At 36.8% G+C, this 23,078-nt stretch overlaps 1 protein-coding gene across 5 annotated transcripts in view; it reads left to right on the top strand.

Annotated features, from left to right (window-relative positions):
- Nucleotides 1–23,078, top strand: part of nrf1 (nuclear respiratory factor 1) — an 81,896-nt gene that overhangs the window by 1,863 nt on the left and 56,955 nt on the right. For 2 of the 5 annotated variants that reach the window (XM_066669039.1, XM_066669038.1), the window contains exon 2: nucleotides 1,034–1,182. The exons of 1 other annotated variant lie outside the window; for it this stretch is intronic. In XM_066669039.1, the coding sequence (XP_066525136.1) occupies nucleotides 1,145–1,182 (38 nt within the window). In that variant the 5' untranslated portion in view covers nucleotides 1,034–1,144. Of the gene's footprint in view, nucleotides 1–1,033; nucleotides 1,183–4,637; nucleotides 4,714–23,078 lie in introns of those variants that run through there. 2 more of the 5 variants (XM_066669041.1, XM_066669042.1) reach the window with 2 other exon arrangements.

Below are 23,078 nucleotides of genomic sequence, written 5' to 3'. Positions count from 1 at the left end.
ATGAAGCAGAGGAAATTATTATCCACATTACCATGACACATTGCCAAACAAGGTACAGATCCACAATATCACCAGTTTATTGGTAGAAATGTGTGATACCAAGAGTGATTTGGGTGTTTCTAAAGGCTAAACTCATAAGTCAGTCATTTACCATATAGTTTCATTTTATAGATCTACATTTTACAGCATATACCCCAACTGTTTTGCTTTGATCTTCAATGATCAAGACCCTAAACAACCATCACAGAGCAAGTATTTTTTGAGTGGTGGATCATCCTCAGTGTTGCAATGACACTGATGTGGTGGTGAACATCTAAGTGCTGAATGGATCAGACAGCAGGGCCCAGATTATTATTATTATGTTTTTTTCAGAACCATCCCAAAACTTTGTCCATTGTCAGTTTGTCAATCAAACTGAAAATCTGTCACTAAATTCCTATTCTGTGGTGGTGGTTTGGCGTCCTGACCATTGAAGCGCCAGAGAAAGTATGCAGAGAAACAGGTGGACTACACTCTAATTAGTAATCTAGTTAGTATTTATTTATTTATTTTTAAATTGCAGCAACTCTGTTATCTACTAAGTGTTTTAAAGCCATGTGTTTAAAAAATAAAATACACAATTTTAAGAATAAAACCATAATATTTTGAGATTGAGTATAATACTGAATTGGAATATATTGAGAATATAGGAATTTGGCTTCCAGATTTATGTTTTATACAATAAAAAGCATTATATTTCCTGTTTTTTATTTTTTTTATCTCAAATTAGTGTATTTATGTATATTTATTTATTTTTAAAATATGCATCCCTAAATTGCTGGCCCTAAGTAGCAGGCAATTGGCACAGTTTCCATGCTTACTTTTGTCATGGGAATCAAGGAGGGTGTAGCATTGAGCAAGCAGTCTATTGATGAACATGGCAATACACCAACTACAATAATATCTTTTACAGACATGTTTTACTGCACAAAACATTGTCATACCAAAAGTGCCACAAAAGAAATTGTCCCCTCTTGTGTGCTATTTTTATCAGCTCAGGACTCAGGACTATTTGTCTGGAGCCCTGGATGCTTGTGTTTTCAATTTGCCCTGTGAACACTGATGAAGGTCTGAAGGATTGACCCAACCTGTAGCTTCAGGTGAAATGCTGTCTCTGACTTTGGATCTAGCTGGAGCAAAAAGGTAGGTATGTCTAACCCGGTCAAGGGCTATGAGTGAGCAAAATGTATAAAAACTCACTGTTGTGTCTGATTGACTCTTAACATGCAACATACACTGACATGCCAGCACCATGGTAGTGAAAATAGCTGTGCTATGTATGGTTCACCACATGAAGTGTTTTTAAAAAAAAAACAAAAAAAAAAAACAATGGTCACTCACTGTATTAGACACAACAGGTTGCACCTTGTAGGTCCAAAGTCAGAACAGTAACTAATCTGTTCTTGCACAATTTGTATAAGGCATCTTCCAGTACTTCTTTTGCAGTCACAGGATGCCTGGTTAGTTTTGGTTGCCGGGCTATTCTCAAACCTGCAGTGACATTGGTGTTTAACACTTAGGAGTTTTGGCCATTTTTGTACACTTTTTTTGCGATTATATCCCACATAAAAAATTTTTTATGCCTATGTTTGGTACCTTTATTTTCAGAACAACCTCACCTATATGAGCTGAAAAGATATATTTTTCACTTTGGTCTACTTTTTCAGCATTTATTTATTTTTCAGCACCCTGAATGACAACAGCATAAGGATAAATAAGCAAGCACACAAAATGACCACGATGCACAGCAAGTTCATTGTTGCATAACTTGTCTGTGTGGATTTTCTTCAATCGTTTTAAAATCACAGAGATAAGATAATGCACCAGCTAACACCCCCCCCCCTCAAGTGGGTGGCCCTATTTGAGGAAAAATTCTCAGCCGTTTTTGTCCCAGTCCGTCCCTGTTCCTGTAGAAACCATGTAGAAGGTTTGCCAGTCATTTACAGGGCGACACACACCTATGGACTACCAGTGTCTGTTTTTTTGGACCATGGGAGGAAACACATGCAGACATGGTAAGAACACACTAAATTCCTCACAGGGCTCGAACCCACAACCTCAGGACCCTGGAGCTGTTTGATAGTGACACTACCTGTTGCACCACCATTATTTCCATATATCTGACCCACAAAACAAAATCAAAATATAAAAAAATAATGTTTTTTAAATTTGAAAAGCACAAAAATTCTTAATGAATCATTTTAAAGACTGCAAATTAAACAAAGTTTATAAATGTAAACATATAGATTTAAAACTATGATACAATTAAGCTATATACAATTATCCGTGTCCGAGTGGGTTCCCTCCAGGTCCTTTGGGTTCCTACCATGGTTCAAAAACACAATATATAACTATTGAGGAAAAATCTGATCCCTCTTCTTCCACTCCCTCTGTGTAGGCCTCTATAGGCTCGTTATTTTAAATGTTACTGGCAGCTCATCATGTATAAACATAGTAACACATAAAATTTAAGATTGTTCAAGAAATATGTACAGGTATGTACATATACATCGATTATACACACATATGCATATATAAAGTTCACAAAATGATCTCAACTTTATAAATGAGCTTACAAAGTTCTCTCCTGTAGAAGAATATAATGTCATCGCATCATTCTAAAGAGTTTACAAATGATCTCCTTTTTGTAAATGAGTTCACAACTTTATAAAATATAAATATCAACATAAAACACATACACACACACACAGTGGGGAAAATAAGTATTTTATACACTGCTGATTTTGTAAGTTTTCCCACCTACAAAGAATGAAGAGGTCTGTAATTTTATCGTAGGTTCACTTCAACTGTGAAAAAATCCAGAAAGTCACATTGCATGATTTTTAAATAATTTATTTCCAGTATTATTTAAAGTATTTGATCATCTACAAAACCAGCAAGATTTCTGGCTCTCACAGACCTGTTTGTTTTTCTTTAAGAAGCCCTCTTATTCTGCACTAATTATTTGTATTAACTGCACCTGTTTGAACTTGTTACCGGTATAAAAGACATCTGTCTACACACTCACTCAATCACACTCCAACTTCTCTACAATGCCCAAGACCAGAGGGCTGTCTAAGGACACCAGGGACAAAATTGTAGATCTACACAAGACTGGGATTGGCTACAGGACAATAGGCAAGCAGCTTGGTGAGAAGGCAACGACTGTAGGCGCAATTATTAGAAAATGGAAGAAACACAAGATGACTGTCAATCTTCCTTGGTCTGGGGCTCCATGCAAGGTCTCACCTTGTGAGAAAGGTCAGTAATCAACCCAGATCTACATGGGAGGACCTGGTCAATGACCTGAAGGGAGCTGAGACCACAGTCTCAAAGATGACCGTTAGTAACACAATACAATGTCATGGATGGCCAATGAAGTTTGCCATGACTATCTTTGCAATGATCCAGAGGAAGCATGGGAGAAGGACATGTGGTCAGATGAGACCAAAATAGAGCTTTTTGGTATCAACTCCACTCGCCATTTTAGAGGAAGAAGGATGAGTACAACCCTAAGAACATCCCAACCGTGAAGTATGGGGATGGAAATATCAAACTTTTGGGGTGCTTTTCTGCAAAAGGGACAGGGAAACTGCACCATATTAAAAGGAGGATGGATGGGGTCATGTATCTCAAGATTTTGGCCAACAACCTCCTTCCCTCAATAAGATCATTGAAGACGGGTCATCCAGCATGACGGTGACCCGAAACAAACAGCCAGGGCAACTAAGCTGTGGAGTGGCCTAGCCAGTCTCCAGACCAGAACCCGAAAAAAAATCTTTGGAGGGAGCTGAAACTCATTGTTGCCCTGTAACAACCCTGAAACCAAAACTTGTGTGCAAACTTGGTCAAGAACTATAGGAAACGTCTGACTTCTGCAAACAAAGGCTCCTGTACCAGATATTATGTTCTGTTTTTCTATCAAATAATTATTTCATGCAATAAAATGCAAATTAATATTTTAAAAAATCATACAATGTGATTTTCTGGATTTGATTAAATTTGACAAAGTTGTTTCAGCTGAATTTATAGTTATCTCAACTTTACAAAGTTATCTCACATTTATAAAAGTGTTTACAGAGTTTTAACATTAATAAAAATGTTAACATAGTTAACTCACCTTTCGTCTTCCAAAACAAAAGCAGGGCCGTTGCCATCACTGATGAACGCTGTGTATCTGTATGTGTCGTCCAAATCTCAACCATTTTCAACTTGTAAAAAGCAAGTCCAATATGATTCTGTGTTCAATATCACTTATTTTTCACCAACAAAAGCAAAATACAAAACTAGCTCAATATCTGTGCTTTTCTCTATCTCCTTAGCCCTTTCTCTCTCTTTCCCTCCCCCTGCCCTGCTCTTTCTCTTAGAGAAAGCAGATACCAACCTTTTTTTTATAATTTATTTATAAACAAAAAACCAAAAAACACTGAAGATATATAGAAAAAAATGCAACACCATGGCGATGCTGGTGTTCTGTTGTGTATGGGACTCCAAATGGGCCAAAATGTGTAAAGTAGTTTCACAGACAGGCGGCATATATGAACATCTAGAGTTGATAGAAATGTATATGTTAATGTATTCATTTTTGATGTTTACAGGCGTTTGACTGTCTTAACCCTCTGGAGGCACCTGTGGCATAAATCAGAACTGGCACCAATACACTTACGCAATTCAGTGAGTTTTTGTCCTAGAAACATAATAAACATAGCCCCAGAAACCTTAAAGGGTCTGTTTTACAAATATATGGAGATTGAAATGAAATTTATTTTTACCTGGTTGTTATAGAACAATAAGTAACAAGAGGCACACCTCTCTGAGACTCAGACCACGACCCTTGATGGCTCACCCGTTCATATTCATATGATAATAGCATGATATTCCGGCCTCTGTTATTGGAGGATTACAACGTGTAATAAACAAAAATGCACATGGCTTTCTCACTGAGTGTGGAGCTCCAAGACGGCACAGCCACACATTACGGCTGCCTGAGGAGGAACGGCTTCATTTTGTGATGAGTAGGTGAAATATATTTGACTAGTTTTTCCAAAGCATGTTTGGCTCTGAATAGACTCGATGCTACACTGGTTCAGTAGTTTTCCAAAGATGGATTTTATGAAGTTGACAATAAAAGTTTAGTAAACGCGCAGAGGCACAGAGTTCAGCTGATAGAGGAAAAAAAAACGGATTGTAGTAAAGTTGGGTACTCTCTGCTGCTTTTAAACAGTCATCTGAAGCTCACATATTTTGTCTCACAAGCTTTGTCGTTGCTCAATAACTGAAATAGCACAGTTTAAAAACAAACGTTCACATTGATGGGGTGGTGTGGGGGCTAATGGACCATTATCTTTGACAGTGGGGAGGGGATTTCTCACCTGTGTTTCACACCTATCTCATGAATAGTCCGTATGTCATGGGTATTGAGAAAAAAACTATAGATAGAAGAAAAACTAATTAAAAAATCAGAAAGCTGTAAATACCAGTGTGTAGCCAACACCCATATCTACAAAGTTCAGATCTCTAAAGAAAACTTCATAATTATTCACAATGTGTTTTTTCACTATACTTCAGCACATTTGAAAAAGTATTTTTGGAAGTCCATGTTTAGAGTTAATTTAAACAGATGAATGACTTATTTCACAATATTGTTGCTGGGTTGGTGCTGAATATTAATTGTGTGTGGCTTTTGGGAACAAGCTTTTTTAGGTATGTGAAACTTGTTAAAATGTCCAGGCATGACAGATCACTTCCGTTTGTTCAGAAATTACTGCGAGGGAAAAAAAACACATTTTCTTCTGTGGGAGGGAAACCGTTTACAGTTTGTCATTCTGTTAATATTAATAGTTTAGTTAATAATATTAATCATTCAGTCAACATTTTGCCAACAAGGTTGCTATGTTTGTTTAAGTTACAAATGGCATCTTTTTATTTCATTTTAAATGTGTTTTAATAATTAAGAATATGTATGATGTTGCCCCCTCCAGGGTGTATTCCTGCCTTGCGCCCAATGATTCCATGTAGGCTCTGGACCCACCGCGACCCTGAATTGGATAAGCGGTTACAGATAATGAATGAATGTGTGATGTTTTGGTTAGTTTAACAATGCATCGTACCATGTTAGTTCAATGAAACTACCCCTGAATGACTAGAACTGGGCAGCAATAATAATATTAAGGATCCCTCTTGTTTACATTACAGTTAAATGCTTTTCTACCCTGAATGGTTATAACTGGTCAGCAATAATAATAAATGTTATGACTTAGTGCTGGGCAATATGACCGCAAATCAATATCACGATTAATTGTACAATTTACCATGATTACGATTAATGAATGTTTATTTTGTTTTTGTACATTTGACCCTCATAGTTCAGTATGCTCCAGTATAAAAGCTGGGATATTTTTTCTAATGTTGCTTGGAGCTTGTTCCTCAATTGTTTTAGAGCACTGTTCATATTTGTTGTGTGATTGTACTTCGTTCACTGAAACCATTTTTTCCCTCAGTGTTTACATTTGTCTTTTTGTTTAGGGTCATCTTATTTAAAGTAAAAAAAAAAACACATCCAAACAACAGACACTGTGATTTTCTTTAGTACGAGCTACTTGAGACACTTGGTCAGCCTCAGCATTTAGGTTCTCCTTCCATGTGGCATATAGGGGCAGAATCATATGACTACAGCACTACTGTAATTTTTCAATATCCTGTATTTCTCACTTCTAAATAAATGTGCTCTGCTTGAAGATTAATTATTGTTTTATTGATCAATAGTATTGTTTTTCATCACAAATTGATCTGCACAGGTAAATAGGTTTTTAAAATGTCACTTATTATATATGTCATTTAAGGTCACTATTTAAAGAAATACCATACAAGATGTGGGTTTTTCTGTCCCCTAACTGCCCCCAACGTGCTGCTGAGTGTAATTCACGTGTTTATAGCACTGTTGTGAAAACAAATATCTCTCTCTCTCTCTCTCTCTCTCTCTCTCTCTCTCTCTCACACACACACACACAGACCTTCTGGGCTGAAGAATATTCACGTCTGTCACAGGCAGCTCTCTGGGCTTCAATAAACACGAAGTGGGGCTTGGGCACAAACATTACCTCAACGTTGAGCCTTTGTGTACTCAAATAAAATGATGTTGACTGCATGATAAAACCCATATATTGCTCATAAAATACGTTGGAATGCGTTATTACAACTATAAAATGTAACTTTCGTATTACTCTAGCCGTTATAAGCATACAGAAAAGCCCTTATTACAAAAATCGACCAACACTAAAAAGCAGGCACAAACCCTGGCTCACTGCTCAATAACGCTCAAAAACTCTATTATAACACATTCGCCAACAAAATATCATAGCTACACATAAAAAAGGGACACAAGATACTTAGTACTCCAATTTGTGTCTTCGTGTCTGTTTCAGCTCACTCTACTGAGTAAAGTCAGTCCAATATTAAGAGAGAGAGAGAAATACATATGCTTCATGTATGTATCTAAATACTATACTTAGTGTGTACCTTTCTCTCTCCCTCTGGCAGACATGCACTGTGTGCGCGAGTTTCCCAATCCCTCCTCCTGCTTCCCCTTGGCTGCTCTGTCTGTGGGTCCGTTTTTCTTTTCTGTTTCTCAGTAAGACAAATATGACAGCGATATGTAGGGCCATCTTTGTCCACGCTGCTTGTGACATCGCAAGCCCTGCAGTATGACTATCACGAACGTGCACATCACAATGATGATGCAAATTGTATTGTGTAGACCTAGACTAAATTCTTGCACCAGGAATATTACCAGTTAAACAAATTTCATGTTTCAAAGCCTTATAGTCTGGTCTGTGCAATTTCTATTATGGCACAAAAACTAAATTAGGGCTGCAACAACTAATCAATTAGTTGGGTCTAAGTTATTATACACATAGGTACAGTTGCTACACGTGGCAAACTCTGGAAGAAGGGTTTGAAAAATGGTGGAGGCGTTCACAGCAGAGGATAATGTTAGCACAAGCAGAGAGAAAAATGTACGACCCAAGTCATCAAAAGCATGGGAACACTTTACATTAACGCTTTCAAGGAACAGCTAGGTTCAAAATGTACATAGCTGATCTCACATGGCACAGCAGCACAACATCACTGCATGAGCATCTGAAAATGAAGCCTGTTGGAGCTATGTGTGAAAGAGATTAAGTATAGTAAGTTAATTCTACTTTTTCTCTCACTGATTGTTGAGTAGTCAAACAACATTTGTTTTCTCAGTACATTGATATTACAATTGCATTTAGCGAAAAAGCCTTAGCATTGTTTCTAAACAATGTTGTATCTAAAATGTATCAAAACTTAGCTCCGCCCACAATAACTTTGAGTTAAAATTGATAAATTGTAAAATTTACTTTTGTGAACTAGTCCCTGGATTTTAGTCCATTTCCCTAGAACTTGGTACCAAAATCTTCACAGGTGTTCGAAGGTCAGGAATTATCCCCCCAATTTTTTTAAATTTTGATTAAAAATCGCCGCCATATGCAAATGAACCTCTTCGGCTTTTCATATGTTTTACTTAAAAATTCATAACAATTTCATACTTAACTCAAATGTGTTCAAATTTCATATTCCACTTTCAGACATGATTCTGAGGTACCATGTCAAAGGAGGAGCCAATATTCATATAGGGGGCGCTCTAAATGCTACAAATTTATAACTCAACATACGTAAGGCAGATCGGAACCCCCTTTGGCATGCTGCAAGGCTATAAGTGGAAATTTAAGAACAACGCGATTCGGGCAAAATTGTGATCGTCATCGGCCAATTAGATTTCAGCAGCTGTTTGACAACCTTAACAAGGTCCAATCATTATGAGAATTGACGCATATGTCCCTGGTGGCACTTCCTAAGTGCACAAAAATGTACGTAACGATAGCCACTAGGGGGCGCTATATAAAGAAAATTTGATATTTCTCAACAAAAATTAAGCATATTGACACGCAGTTTTCTTCTTTGTATAGTCTGCACAGGGCCTAACAACTTTGTAATTGCAAGTGTTGTCAAAAAATGCATCGTCTTTTCTCAATAACCAGTTGTTCAAAATTAAACATTTTTATACTAGTCCCTGTATTTTCACTCTGTTCCCAAACAATTGACCTTGTTGGAATCTGCAGAGTCTGTTGATCAATAATTATCAAAAAAAGTTCAACATTTAGTCAAACCGTTGCCACAATAAATTAATAAATTGAGCCTTGCTGCGATTTATAAATTATTTCAGCTTAAACAAACTAAGCCCAATCAAGACTAAACTTAACATAAGTATTTAGGGCCTTACCCTGAAGCATTGTGTATAATATGACTCAAATCTACCAAAAGGTGACGCTACAATTTGACTTTAATTTGTTATATGCTGTTTCTGTGTTCATGCTGGATTTCTATTATTGGGAGGGGCCTATAAGCCACATGGTGATGAAAGTTTAACATTTTATTGATAACTATTAAAGTTCAGGTCCTTAGGAATCCACTGATATCACATATGTCCATGTTAGTTACATGCAGTACAGAGCAGTAGACGATTAAAAAGTGTGTGTGTGCATTTCTAATGAACTCTGCAGCTCCATGAGTCAAAAGTACACGCTTTCAACAGCAGGGGGCACTCTAAGACCAAATATTGCTTTGTTCAACTACATTCATGAAATCCTATTCATCTGCACAAGTGAAAGGTCATAACATATGAACATACATATTTATCATAATTGAAACCAGCACTAACCAGTCATAACATGTCTTTTGCTAAACATTATAACAACATCTACAACAATATCTTACACCCGAATATCCCTTGTTTGGCCAAACAGGCCCATGCTCCCAAAGGCCTCAATTGTTGGCTGAGACTGTCAAAGTGCTCTGATGTGGCTTATCTGTGCTAGGACCCGCCATTGCCGCTTGCGGCTATATTTTTTTGTTTCTGCCTTCCCTTTTTACTGTCTGAGCTCCTGTAGAGCAGCTGTAATTTCAGCAACATTCAGTTTTTTTTTAGTTTCTCTCAAGGTTCAAACCCTGTGTTGGGCTTTTGCTGTATCTTTGTTTTGTCTCACTTTCCTTAAGAGCATCATCCTTTTTGTTTAAAGACATTTTCATCGCTTTGTGATTTATATTTCTCTTGAGAGTTTTCTTATCCACTCTCAGCATAGCTCAGTGAGATATGCTGTTGCCCCTCACCAAGCCAGTGATGATTCAAGCCTTAATTAACTATATCTATACATAGCTATATTTATTTGCTTTTGAGTTTGTTTACATCTGACGGCCAGTATCCCTCTCGTGGTAGCTGTCCCCTTTCAATATAACTGTATTTGTGACTTGGGTTAAAGACATTTTGAAAGAGAGCATATGAACTGCAACATTTGGAGGAATTTCAGAGCTTTATTATCATTATCATTATCGATATGAAGTGTTATAAATATACAGTTCAAAAGAATTGTGTTATAACATATAACAGTGATTTGTAAAAGTTCAGAACTTGAAAATGTGTGTTAAGTGGATGTTAACTTAAAATTAACACAACTATTTGAGTATTCAGTATAAAGTCTAAATACAAAAAAAAGATAATTTTCTTTGTGAGTGAATTTGTCAGCTATAGTGCTGGCAAATCCACCTCTTTTTTTTCTCTTCTGAACTGAAAATTAAAAACTATTCTGAGGAGGGCAGATTTCTGTCAGGGTTTGTGCATAATTCATTTTTACCCCAGTCTCTGTTAAAAGTGTAACATCCAGATTGTTACCACAAATAATACCATATATGAAAGTAGATGTATTATTTAGTGCCCCAAGTTTACTGGGGCTTGTTCTCTGATATTAGAGATATGGAGGGAATATATCTTTTCATAATTGTGTGTTGTTTTCCTTTTTTCAACTCACTACAGACTATATTGGCAAACTGGGTACTGGGTAAAACTTTATAATTAGAGTAAAGGTGCCATACTGACTTGGATGGATCCCATCTTGTATGGACCAGATAATACTAATTTGCATCAAACTTGTTAATCAATTAAATAAAATCATTCTTGATTTCTGACAGATATTTCCTTAATGTCAGTGGTACCCACATGAATATTATAGCTGTTCCAAAGCTGTAAGGAATGCATTTAAGTAGCTTAAGTAGCTGTGTGTGGTGGTTCTTGAAGCGCTGACTCCAGCTGCAGTCCAGTCTTTGAGAATCTCCCTGACTTTTTTGAATGGGTTTTATTTAACAATCCTCTACCATATCTTTTCCTTTCCTTCTCCTCTCTATTAATGTGCTTGGACACAGAGTTCTGTGAACAGCCAGCATTTTTAGTAATGACCAATATGATTGTGGAGCCTACAGAACTAGACTGAGAGACCATTTAAAGGCCTTTGCAGGTGTTTTGAGTTAATTCACTGATTAGAGTGTCGCACCAGTTGTCTTCAATATTGAACCTTTTCACAATATTCAAATTTTCTGACATACTGAATTTGGGGTTTTCATTAGTTGTCATTTATAATCATCAAATTAAAAGAAATAAACACTTGACATATATCAGTCTGTGAGTAATGAATGAGTATAATATACAAGTTTAGCTTTTTGAATAGAATTATGGAAATAAATCAACTTTTTCATGATATTCTAATTTTATGACCAACACCTGTAATATTCAAGTTTATAGTAAGCACTGCTCACACATTATATACCTCACACAAAGACCCTCTTACATCACACACATCACTCAGAAACAAACTCACCTCAGAGACTGTAGAACACAAGTCACAAACACAAGCACTTATTACAAATAATCTGACATTGAACATACCTACTTGGCTCAATGTCTAACAATTTTGCCATAGCCACAAATGTCAATACATCCTCTCCCGATCAATTCATACTACAGGAGTTGTCAGATTTGATTTGACTACCATATTAAGCCAGTTAGTGCTTGAACCCGCAGATAGCCGCTAGCGGCTCTAGTTAGGGGTTCGAGCACGAAGTGCTTGAAACCCTATTGTGTTTGTTCTGATTTTAATTTGTTATTAGGGGTTCGAGCACGAAGTGCTTGAAACCCTATTGTGTTTGTTCTGATTTTAATTTGTTATTATGGTCCTAACACGTAGTGTAGGACCATATTGTAATTGTTAGGATTTTTCTTCTTCTTCTTCTTCTTCTTATTATTATTATTATTAGGCTTCTGAGCACGAAGTGCAAAGAAGCCTATTGTTTTTGTTCTGATTTTTAGGGGTTCGAGCACGAAGTGCTTGAAACCCTATTATAATTGTTAGGATTTTTATTTTTATTATTAGGGGTTCGAGCACGAAGTGCTTGAAACCCTATTGTGTTTGTTCTGATTTTAATTTGTTATTATTATTCTTTTTCTTTTTCTGCCATAAAACGAATCGCACAGCCCAAACCGTAAGGCCTAGAGACTAGGCGAAGGTAAACGCTTTCATTAAAAGATCTTCCACCCCATGTGGCGTAGAGACGAAATCTTTTTTTTCCTTGATTCCTTGGGTCCTGCCAAATCAAAAAGGTACGTACAACCACTAAGCTCCGCCTACTTAGATTTTTTGCTATTTTGCATAATTTGCAAAACCTACTTTTGTGTACTCCTCCATGGATTTTTGTCCAATTTTCTTGAGCTTGGTGTCAAAATGTTCGCCGGAGCCTGTAGCTTAATAATTATCAAAAAAACTTTGAAATTTCGATTTAAGATGGCCGCCATATGCAAATGAACCTTTTCGGCTTATTTTATGTTTTACTTAAAAATCTATAACAAATTCATGCTTTACTCAAGTGTGTTTACATTTCATATTCAACTTCCAGAAATGATTCTGAGGTAGCTTGTCAAAGGAGAAGCCAATATTCATATAGGGGGCGCTGTAAATGCTTCAAGTTTATATCTCAGCATCCGTAAGGCGGATCGGACCGCCGCTTGGCACGCTGCTTCTATGGGCAAGGCTCTAGAGGGAAAATTAAGGACAACTCGATTCGGGTAAAATTGTGATCGTCATCGACCAATCAGCTGTCAGCAGCTGTTTGACAACCTTAATAAGGTCCAATCATCATGGGATTTGACTGGTATGTCCCTGGGAGGCCTCCCTAAGAGCAGAAAAATTGTCGGAACGATAGCCACTAGGGGGCGCTATATCAAGAAAATATTATATATCTCTGTGAAAATTAAGCATATTGACACGCAGTTTGCTTCTTTTTATACTCTGCAGAGGGCCTAACAACTTTGTATTTGCAAATGTTGTCAAAAAATGCTTCGTTTTTTCTCAATTTTAAATTGTTCAAAATTGAAGCTTTTCGAACTAGTCCGTGGAATTTTGCGATATCCCCAAACAGTTGACCTTGTTGGAATCTGCAGTGCCTGTAGGTAAATAATTATGAAAAAAAGTTCAACATTTGGACAAACTTTTGTTGTAATAAAACAATTAATTGAAGCGTGTGGAGCTTTAAACATTCTTTTAGCTATAACTCAAACAAATTAAGTCTAATCAAGACCAACTGTGACAGATGTATGTATGGTCCTACCCTGAAGAAGTATGTACAATATGATCAAAATTTACCAAATGGGGGAGCTACAATTGGACAAAAACTGATTTAATTGGCCTTTTTATGTTATAGCGCCATCTAGGAATGCAGTGGCACACCAACTTAATTATGACATCTGCTCCTCAGTCTGATCAAGCATGTGAAGTTTTAAAATTTTTGGGGAAAGCGTTTTTGAGTTATAGGTGTATATTAGTGTACAAATATAGCATATATTTGACTTGTGGAATACATGCTAGATCTCTCTTATTGTGAGGGGCCTGTAAGCAACATAGTAATAAAAGTGCAACCATTTTTTCATTCATTCATTCATTCATTATCTGTAACCGCTTATCCAGTTCAGGGACGCGGTGGGTCCAAAGCCTACCTGGAATCATTGGGCGCAAGGCAACAATTTTTTGATCAGTATTAAAGTTTGGATCCTTAGGATTCAGCTAATACCACATATGTCCATGTTAGGTAAGTATCCACATAGGAGTACGCGCTCAAATGTTTCTATATGTGCATTCATGGCAGGGCTAAATATATGTGAAAGTAGTTATTTCTCACCAGCAGATGGCAGTCTAAGACTATACATTGTGCTGTTGAACTACAGTGGCTCTGAGACATTATGCAATGTAGAGCAAAGACCATAAGGCTCAGAAACACCTCCCTTGGCAGCAACATCCAGCAAGTGTGAAATGACTCAGCCAAGGAAAATGACACTCTTTGGCCAGATGGTGGCGCTATAGCAAAGGGAAAAGCATTGCGGTCTATATCTCCTACACCATAGGGCCTATAGATGAAATCTTTTTTTTCCCTTATTCCTTGGCTTTAGACAAACTAATTTGCTATTAGATCATTTAGCTCAGCCCACTTAGATTTTGAGCTAATTTGCATAATTTGCAAAATATACTTTTGTCAATAAGTCTTTGAATTTTTGACCAATTCCCTTGAGCTTGGTCCCAAAACTTTCACATGAGTCTGACCCTAGGTAATTATAGAACGAATGTTGACATTTTGATTCAAGATGGCCGCCATATGCAAATGAACCTCTTCAGCTTATCACAGGTTTTACTTGAACATCTCTAACTCCTTCATACTTTACTCAAATGGGTTCAAATTTCAGATTCTACTTATAGAAATGCTTTTAAAGGTAGCATGTCTGCGATGTAGGCCTATTGCTTCCAAACAGGCCTGTTAAGCGCGAACCCCGTTAATTGCCGCTTGCGGCTATATTTAGGGGTTCGAGCACGAAGTGCTTGAAACCCTATTATAATTGTTAGGATTTTTATTATTATTATTAGGGGTTCGAGCACGAAGTGCTTGAAACCCTATTATAATTGTTAGGATTTTTATTATTATTATTATTAGGGGTTCGAGCACGAAGTGCTTGAAACCCTATTATAATTGTTAGGATTTTTATTATTAGGCTTCCGAGCACAAAGTGCAAAGGAAGCCTATTGTTTTTGTTCTGATTATTATTATTATTATTATTAGGCTTCTGAGCACGAAGTGCAAAGAAGCCTATTGTTTTTGTTCTGATTTTTATTATTATTATTATTATTATTATTAGGCTTCCGAGCACAACGTGCAAAGGAAGCCTATTGTTTTTGTTCTGATTTTTATTATTATTCTTCCTAATAAAATTCTGCCTTAAAACGGATCGCACAGCCCAAACCGTAAGGCCTACAGACTTCATATTTGGTCAAAAATTAGTAAACCCCCCCGCTACTCAGGCGCAAAATATCAGCTTGATTGGCCTCAAGGGGGCGCTGCAGCGAAAGAAAACGCTTTCATTAAAGGATTTTCCACGCCGTGTGGCGTAGAGACGAAATTTTTTTTTCTACATGATCCTTGGGTCCCGATGAATCAAAAAGGTCGATAGAACCACTAAGCTCCGCCTACTTAGATTTTTTGCTAATTAGCATAATTTGCAAAATCTATTTTCGTGAACTAGTCCCTGGATTTTTGTGTGATCCCCATGACCTTGGTGTCAAAACGTTTACTGGAGTGAGCTGGTCAATAATTATCAAAAACATCCAGACATTTCGAAACAAGATGGCCGACATATGCAAATGAATGTGTACCGTGAATTGCAAATTTTACTCAAACATCTGTAACTCCTTCATGCTTAACTCAAATCTGATGACCTTTCACACGTTGCTTCTAGACATGATTCTGAGGTAGCATGCATTTGCTGTTGCATGAAATATTATAGGGGGCGCTGTTATAGCTAACAATGTCTTTTGGCTAATATCTCAGGATCTACAAGGTCAATTAAGTTGACATTTGGCATGCTTTTTCTGTCAGCAAGCCTACATATGGGAAATTAAGGACGACTCAATACGGGCACGTTTAACGATGTCAACAGCCAATCAAATTTCAGTTTTATTTCATCATTTTTTTGACAGGCTTAACAATGCCCAATCATCATGGCATTTGCATGGTATGTTCATGGACACACTTTGTATTTGCAGAAAAAATTTCGTGTTGATAGCCACAAGGGGGCGCAACTTATTTTTTAAACATGAAATATGGAATATCTCAGTGAAAATTTAACCTATCGACATGTTAATAGTTTCATAATATACTGTACGTAGTGTCTAACAATATTGCAATTGCAACTATTTAAAAAAAATGTATAGATTTTCTTCAATTGTCAGGTATGTGATTATGGAATTTATCGTACTAGTCCGTGAGTTTTGATCCTATCAACACACAATTGGTCTCATTGCAAAGTGTATTGCCTGTAGGTCAATAATTATTAAAAAAATGTTTAGATTTGGACACGCTGTTGCTGCAATATGTCAACAAACACAAGTGGGCGGAGCCCGATGCACTCTTTTAGCTATAACTCATTCAAAGTTCACCCAAATCAAACCAAAATGGGTACACATGTGCAATATGTTCCTCTGAAGAAGTGTTTCAAATATGATCAAAATGCACATACAGGGGGCGCTACAATTGGAAAAAATGCTTAAAAATAAGTTTTTTATTTGTTATAGCGCCACCTATGGATGCAGTACCAACAAAATGTATTGATCTGTTCTGAAGCACATATGAAAGAAGCTTGTGTTTTTTCATAACATTTGGCAAAAGCATTTTTGACTTACAGCTGTTTATGTGTCATGTTTAGAATGCAAGGTACACACCAGTGCTAAGAAGAGCCTGGATGCCACGCAGTAATGAAATTTCAACTTTTTTTTAATAATTATTAAAGTTCAGGTTCTTGTGATTCGGCTGATACCACATATGTCCATATTAAGTCATTAAGCACAGACTAGTACACGGTCAAACATATGTGAGTTATTCTCAGCAATGTATTCAAAGGCATTATTGAAGAGTCCCCCTTCCCCCCTTCTCCTTCTGACATGCTCTCTGCCTCTTATCTCTCTCTCTCTCTCTCTCTCTCTCTCTCTCTCTCTCTCTCAGATTCAAATAGCTTTACTAAGAGACAACAGTAGTAAATAATAAAAATAATAATTAAATAATATATTTTTATACAAATTGATATAACATATGAATATATATATATATATATATATATATATATATATATATATATATATATACACACACACACACACACACAAGCTGTATATGTGTACCTGTATAGCATATACATACATACTTATTGGGCATATGTTGTAAGTAGTGATGCATGGGTTATACTGAAGTCGGTGCTACCCACTGTCTCTCAGGCAGTGACAGACTGATACACACTGTGCCATGAAGAGGGCTGAGAGCCCATCATCCAAGGATTATCTTGTCTTATCTTATTATTAACAAAATGTAATGATTTGTTTTGGAGCACATATGAAAGAAGCCTGTGACGTTTCATAACATTTGACAAAAGCATTTTTGAGTTACAGCTGTTCATGTATGATATTTTTAAGGCAAGTCACAGAACTCTTTTAGTAGCATCTGGATGCCATGCAGTAATGGAATTCCACATTTTTGTTAATAATCCTTAAGGTTCAGGTTCGTGTGATTCTGCTGATACCAAATATGTGCATATCAGGTCATAATTCAGATTGTAGTTCATGTTCAAATGTATGTGGGTAAAGCTCCAACAGCACTGCTTGGTTTGATCCATAAGGTCCAGTACAAAACACCACCACCAGATGGCAGTGTTGCACTGTGAATAATCCACCACCCATCTCATATAATGCTTACAAATGCAGCTTTTAACTCCTTCATGCTTAACTCAAATCTGATTACCTTTCACACGTCACTTCTAGACATGATTTGGAGGTAGCATGCATTTGCTGTTGCTTGAATTATTATAGGGGGCGCTGTTATAGCTAACAATGTCTTTTGGCTAATATCTCAGGATCTACAAGGCCAATTAAGTTGACATTTGGCATGCTGAATCAGTGAGCAAGCCTACATATGGGAAATTAAGGACGACTCAATACGGGCACGTTTAACGATGTCAACAGCCAATCAAATTTCAATTTTAATTCACCATTTTTTTGACAGGCTTAACAATGCCCAATCATCATGGCATTTGCATGGTATGTTCATGGACACACTTTGTATTAGCAAAAAAAATTTCGTGTTGATAGCCACAAGGGGGCGCAATTTATTTTTTAAACATGAAATATGACATATCTCAGTGAACATTTACCCTATCAACATGCTAATAGTTTCATAATACACTCTACGTAGTGTCTAACAATATTGCAATTGCCACTATTGAAAAAAAATGTATAGATTTTCTTCAATTGTCAGATATGTGATTATGGAATTTATCGTACTAGTCTGTGAGTTTTAGTCCTATCAACACACAATTGGTCTCATTGCAAAGTGTATTGCCTGCAGGTACATAATGATCAAAAAAACTTTTAGATGTGGACAAGCTGTTGCTGCAATATGTCAACAAACATGAGTGGGCGGAGCCCGATGCACTCTTTTAGCTATAACTCATTCAAACTTCACCCAAATCAAACCTAAACGGGTACACATGTGCAAGGTATTACTCTGAAGAAGTGTATCAATTATGATCAAAATGCACATACAGGGGGCGCTAGAATTGGAAATAACACTTAAAAATAAGTTTTTAATTTGTTATAGCGCCACCTAAGGATGCAGTACCAACAGAATGTAATGAGTTGTTCTGGAGCACATATGAAAGAAGCTTGTAATGTTTCATAACATTTGGCAAAAGCATTTTTGAGTTACAGGTATTTATGTGTGATATTTTTATGGAAACGTACAGACCTATTTTAAGCAGCATCTGGATGCCATGCAGTAATGGAATTACATTTTATTTTTAATAATTATTAAGGTTCAGGTTCTTGTGATTCTGCTGATACCAAATATGTGCATATTGGGTCATAATTCACATTGTAGTTCATGTTCAAATGTATGTGGGTAAAGCTCCAACAGCACTGCTTGGTTTGATCCATAAGGTCCAGTACAAAACACCACCACCAGAAGCCAGTGTTGCACTGTGAATAATCCACCACCCATCTCATATAATGCTTACAAATGCAGCTTGAGGCTCACAGACAGATCAAAATCAGTAATCTGCTCAGTCATTAGTGACTATGCGATGTTGTGTATGATCTCGAAGTGGCAAAAGTAAGCAAATTTATTGCTTACAAAGCGAGGAAGCCGTAAATCGCCGCTTGCGGCTATATTTAGGGGTTCGAGCACGAAGTGCTTGAAACCCTATTATAATTGTTAGGATTTTTATTATTATTAGGCTTCCGAGCACAAAGTGCAAAGGAAGCCTATTGTTTTTGTTCAGATTTTTATTATTATTATTAGGCTTCCGAGCACAACGTGCAAAGGAAGCCTATTGTTTTTGTTCTGATTTTTATTATTATTATTATTAGGCTTCCGAGCACAACGTGCAAAGGAAGCCTATTGTTTTTGTTCTGATTTTTATTATTATTATTATTATTATTATTATTATTATTATTCTTCCCCCAAAATTCACCTGAAACGGATCGCACAGCCCAAACCGTAAGGCCTACAGACTTGGTACTGGGTCACCAGATAAATAAGGTCAGACTCTACGATCGTGCAAAATAACAGCGTATTTGGCCTCAAGGGGGCGCTGCAGCGAAGAAAAACGCTTTCATTAAAAGATTTTCCACACCGTGTGGCGTAGAGATGAAATTTTTTTTTCTACATGATCCTTGAGTGCTGATGAATCAAAAAGGTACATACAACCACTAAGCTCCGCCTACTTAGATTTTTTGCAAATTAGCATAATTTGCAAAATCTATTTTCGTGAACTAGTCCCTGGATTTTTGTCTGATCCCCATGACCTTGGTGTCAAAACGTTCACAGGAGTGAGCTGGTCAATAATTATCACAAACATCCTGACATTTCGAAACAAGATGGCCGACATATGCAAATGAATGTGTACCGTGAATTGCAAATTTTACTCAAACATCTGTAACTCCTTCATGCTTAACTCAAATCTGATGACCTTTCACACGTTGCTTCTAGACATGATTCTGAGGTAGCATGCATTTGCTGTTGCATGAAATATTATAGGGGGCGCTGTTATAGCTAACAATGTCTTTTGGCTAATATCTCAGGATCTCCAAGGCCAATTAAGTTGACATTTGGCATGCTGGTTCTGTCAGCAAGCTTACATATGGGAAATAAAGGACGACTCAATACGGGCACGTTTAACGATGTCAACAGCCAATCAAAGTTCAGTTTTATTTCATCATTTTTTTGACAGGCTTAACAATGTCCAATCATCATGGCATTTGCATGGTATGTTCATGGACACACTTTGTATTTGCAGAAAAATTTTCGTGTTGATAGCCACAAGGGGGCGCAAATTATTTTTTAAACATGAAATATGGAATATCTCAGTGAAAATTTAACCTATCGACATGGTAATAATTTCATAATACACTCTACGTAGTGTCTAACAATATTGCAATTGCAACTATTTAGAAAAAAATTATAGATTTTCTTCAATTGTCAGGTATGTGATTATGGAATTTATCGTACTAGTCCGTGAGTTTTGGTCCTATCAACACACAATTGGTCTCATTGCAAAGTGTATTGCCTGTAGGTACATAATTATCAAAAAAATGTTTAGATTTAGACACGCTGTTGCTGCAATAGGTCAACAAACGCGAGTGGGCGGAGCCCGATTCACTCTTTTAGCTATAACTCATTCAAACTTCACCCAAAACAAACCAAAATGGGTACACATGTGCAAGATGTTCCTCTGAAGAAGTGTTTCAAATATGATCAAAATGCACATACAGGGGGTGCTAGAATTGGAAAAAATACTTAAAAATAAGTTTTTTATTTGTTATAGCGCCACCTATGGATGCAGTACCAACAAAACGTATTGATCTGTTCTGAAGCACATATGAAAGAAGCTTGTGTTTTTTCATAACATTTGGCAAAAGCATTTTTGACTTACAGCTGTTTATGTGTCATGTTTGGAATGCAAGTTACACACCAGTGTTAAGCAGAACCAGGATGCCATGCAGTAATGAAATTTCAACTTTTTTTTGATAATTATTAAACTTCAGGTTCTTGTGATTCTGCTGATACCACACATGTCCATATTATGTCATTAAGCACAGACTAGTTCGCGGTCAAACATATGTGAGTTATTCTCAGCAATGTATTCAAAGGCATTATTGAAGAGTCCCCCTTCCCCCCTTCTCCTTCTGACATGCTCTCTGCCTCTTATCTCTCTCTCTCTCTCACACACATTCAAATAGCTTTACTAAGAGACAACAGTAGTAAATAATAAAAATAATAGTTAAATTATATATTTTTCCAACATTTACAAATTGATATAACATATGAATATATATGTATATATATATATATATATATATATATATATATATATATATATATATATATATATATACACACACAAGCTGTATATGTGTACCTATATAGCATATACATACATACTTATTGGGCATATGTTGTAAGTAGTGATGCATGGGTTTTACTGAATTCGGTGCTACCCACTGTCTCTCAGGCAGTGACAGATTGATACACACTGTGCAGTGAAGAGGGCTGAGAGCCCATCATCCAAGGATTATCTTGTCTTATCTTATTATTAGCAAAATGTAATGATTTGTTTTGGAGCACATATGAAAGAAGCTTGTGACGTTTCATAACATTTGACAAAAGCATTTTTGAGTTACAGCTGTTCATGTATGATATTTTTAAGGCAAGTCACAGAACTCTTTTAGTAGCATCTGGATGCCATGCAGTAATGGAATTCCACATTTTTGTTAATAATCCTTAAGGTTCAGGTTCTTGTGATTCTGCTGATACCAAATATGTGCATATCAGGTCATAATTCAGATTGTAGTTCATGTTCAAATGTATGTGGGTAAAGCTCCAACAGCACTGCTTGGTTTGATCCACAAGGTCCAGTACAACACACCACCACCAGATGGCAGTGTTGCACTGTGAATAATCCACCACCCATCTCATAATGCTTAGCAATGGTGCTTGAGCCTCACAGACAGATCAAAATCAGAAATTTTGGATGTCTTAAGTCAGCAGAGAGTATGCAATGTTGTGTATGATCTCAAAGTGGCAAACGTAAGCAAATGTATTGCCTACAAAGCGAGGAAGCCGTAAATCGCCGCTTGCGGCTATATTTATTATTATTATTCTTCCTAATAAAATTCTGCCTTAAAACGGATCGCACAGCCCAAACCGTAAGGCCTACAGACTTCATATTTGGTCAAAAATTAGTAAACCCCCCCGCTACTCAGGCGCAAAATATCAGCTTGATTTGCCTCAAGGGGGCGCTGCAGCGAAAGAAAACGCTTTCATTAAAGGATTTTCCACGCCGTGTGGCGTAGAGACGAAATTTTTTTTTCTACATGATCCTTGGGTCCCGATGAATCAAAAAGGTCGATACAACCACTAAGCTCCGCCTACTTAGATTTTTTGCTAATTAGCATAATTTGCAAAATTTATTTTTGTGAACTAGTCCCTGGATTTTTGTCTGATCCCCATGACCTTGGTGTCAAAACGTTCACAGGAGTGAGCTGGTCAATAATTATCAAAAACATCCAGACATTTCGAAACAAGATGGCCGACATATGCAAATGAATGTGTACCGTGAATTGCAAATTTTACTCAAACATCTCTAACTCCTTCATGCTTAACTCAAATCTGATGACCTTTCACACGTTGCTTCTAGACATGATTCTGAGGTAGCATGCATTTGCTGTTGCATGAAATATTATAGGGGGCGCTGTTATAGCTAACAATGTCTTTTGGCTAATATCTCAGGATCTACAAGGTCAATTAAGTTGACATTTGGCATGCTGGTTCTGTCAGCAAGCCTACATATGGGAAATTAAGGACGACTCAATACGGGCACGTTTAACTATGTCAACAGCCAATCAAATTTCAATTTTTTTTCATCATTTTTTTGACAGGCTTAACAATGCCCAATCAACATGGCATTTGCATGGTATGTTCATAGGCACACTTTGTATTTGCAGAAAAAATTTCGTGTTGATAGCCACAAGGGGGCGCAATTTATTTTT

This window comes from Hoplias malabaricus, chromosome 4 (assembly GCF_029633855.1).
Source record: "Hoplias malabaricus isolate fHopMal1 chromosome 4, fHopMal1.hap1, whole genome shotgun sequence".
In the NCBI taxonomy this organism is placed as follows: domain Eukaryota; kingdom Metazoa; phylum Chordata; class Actinopteri; order Characiformes; family Erythrinidae; genus Hoplias; species Hoplias malabaricus.
The sequence above is the reverse complement of the archived record's forward strand: the minus strand, read 5'-3'. Positions and strand labels throughout refer to the sequence as shown.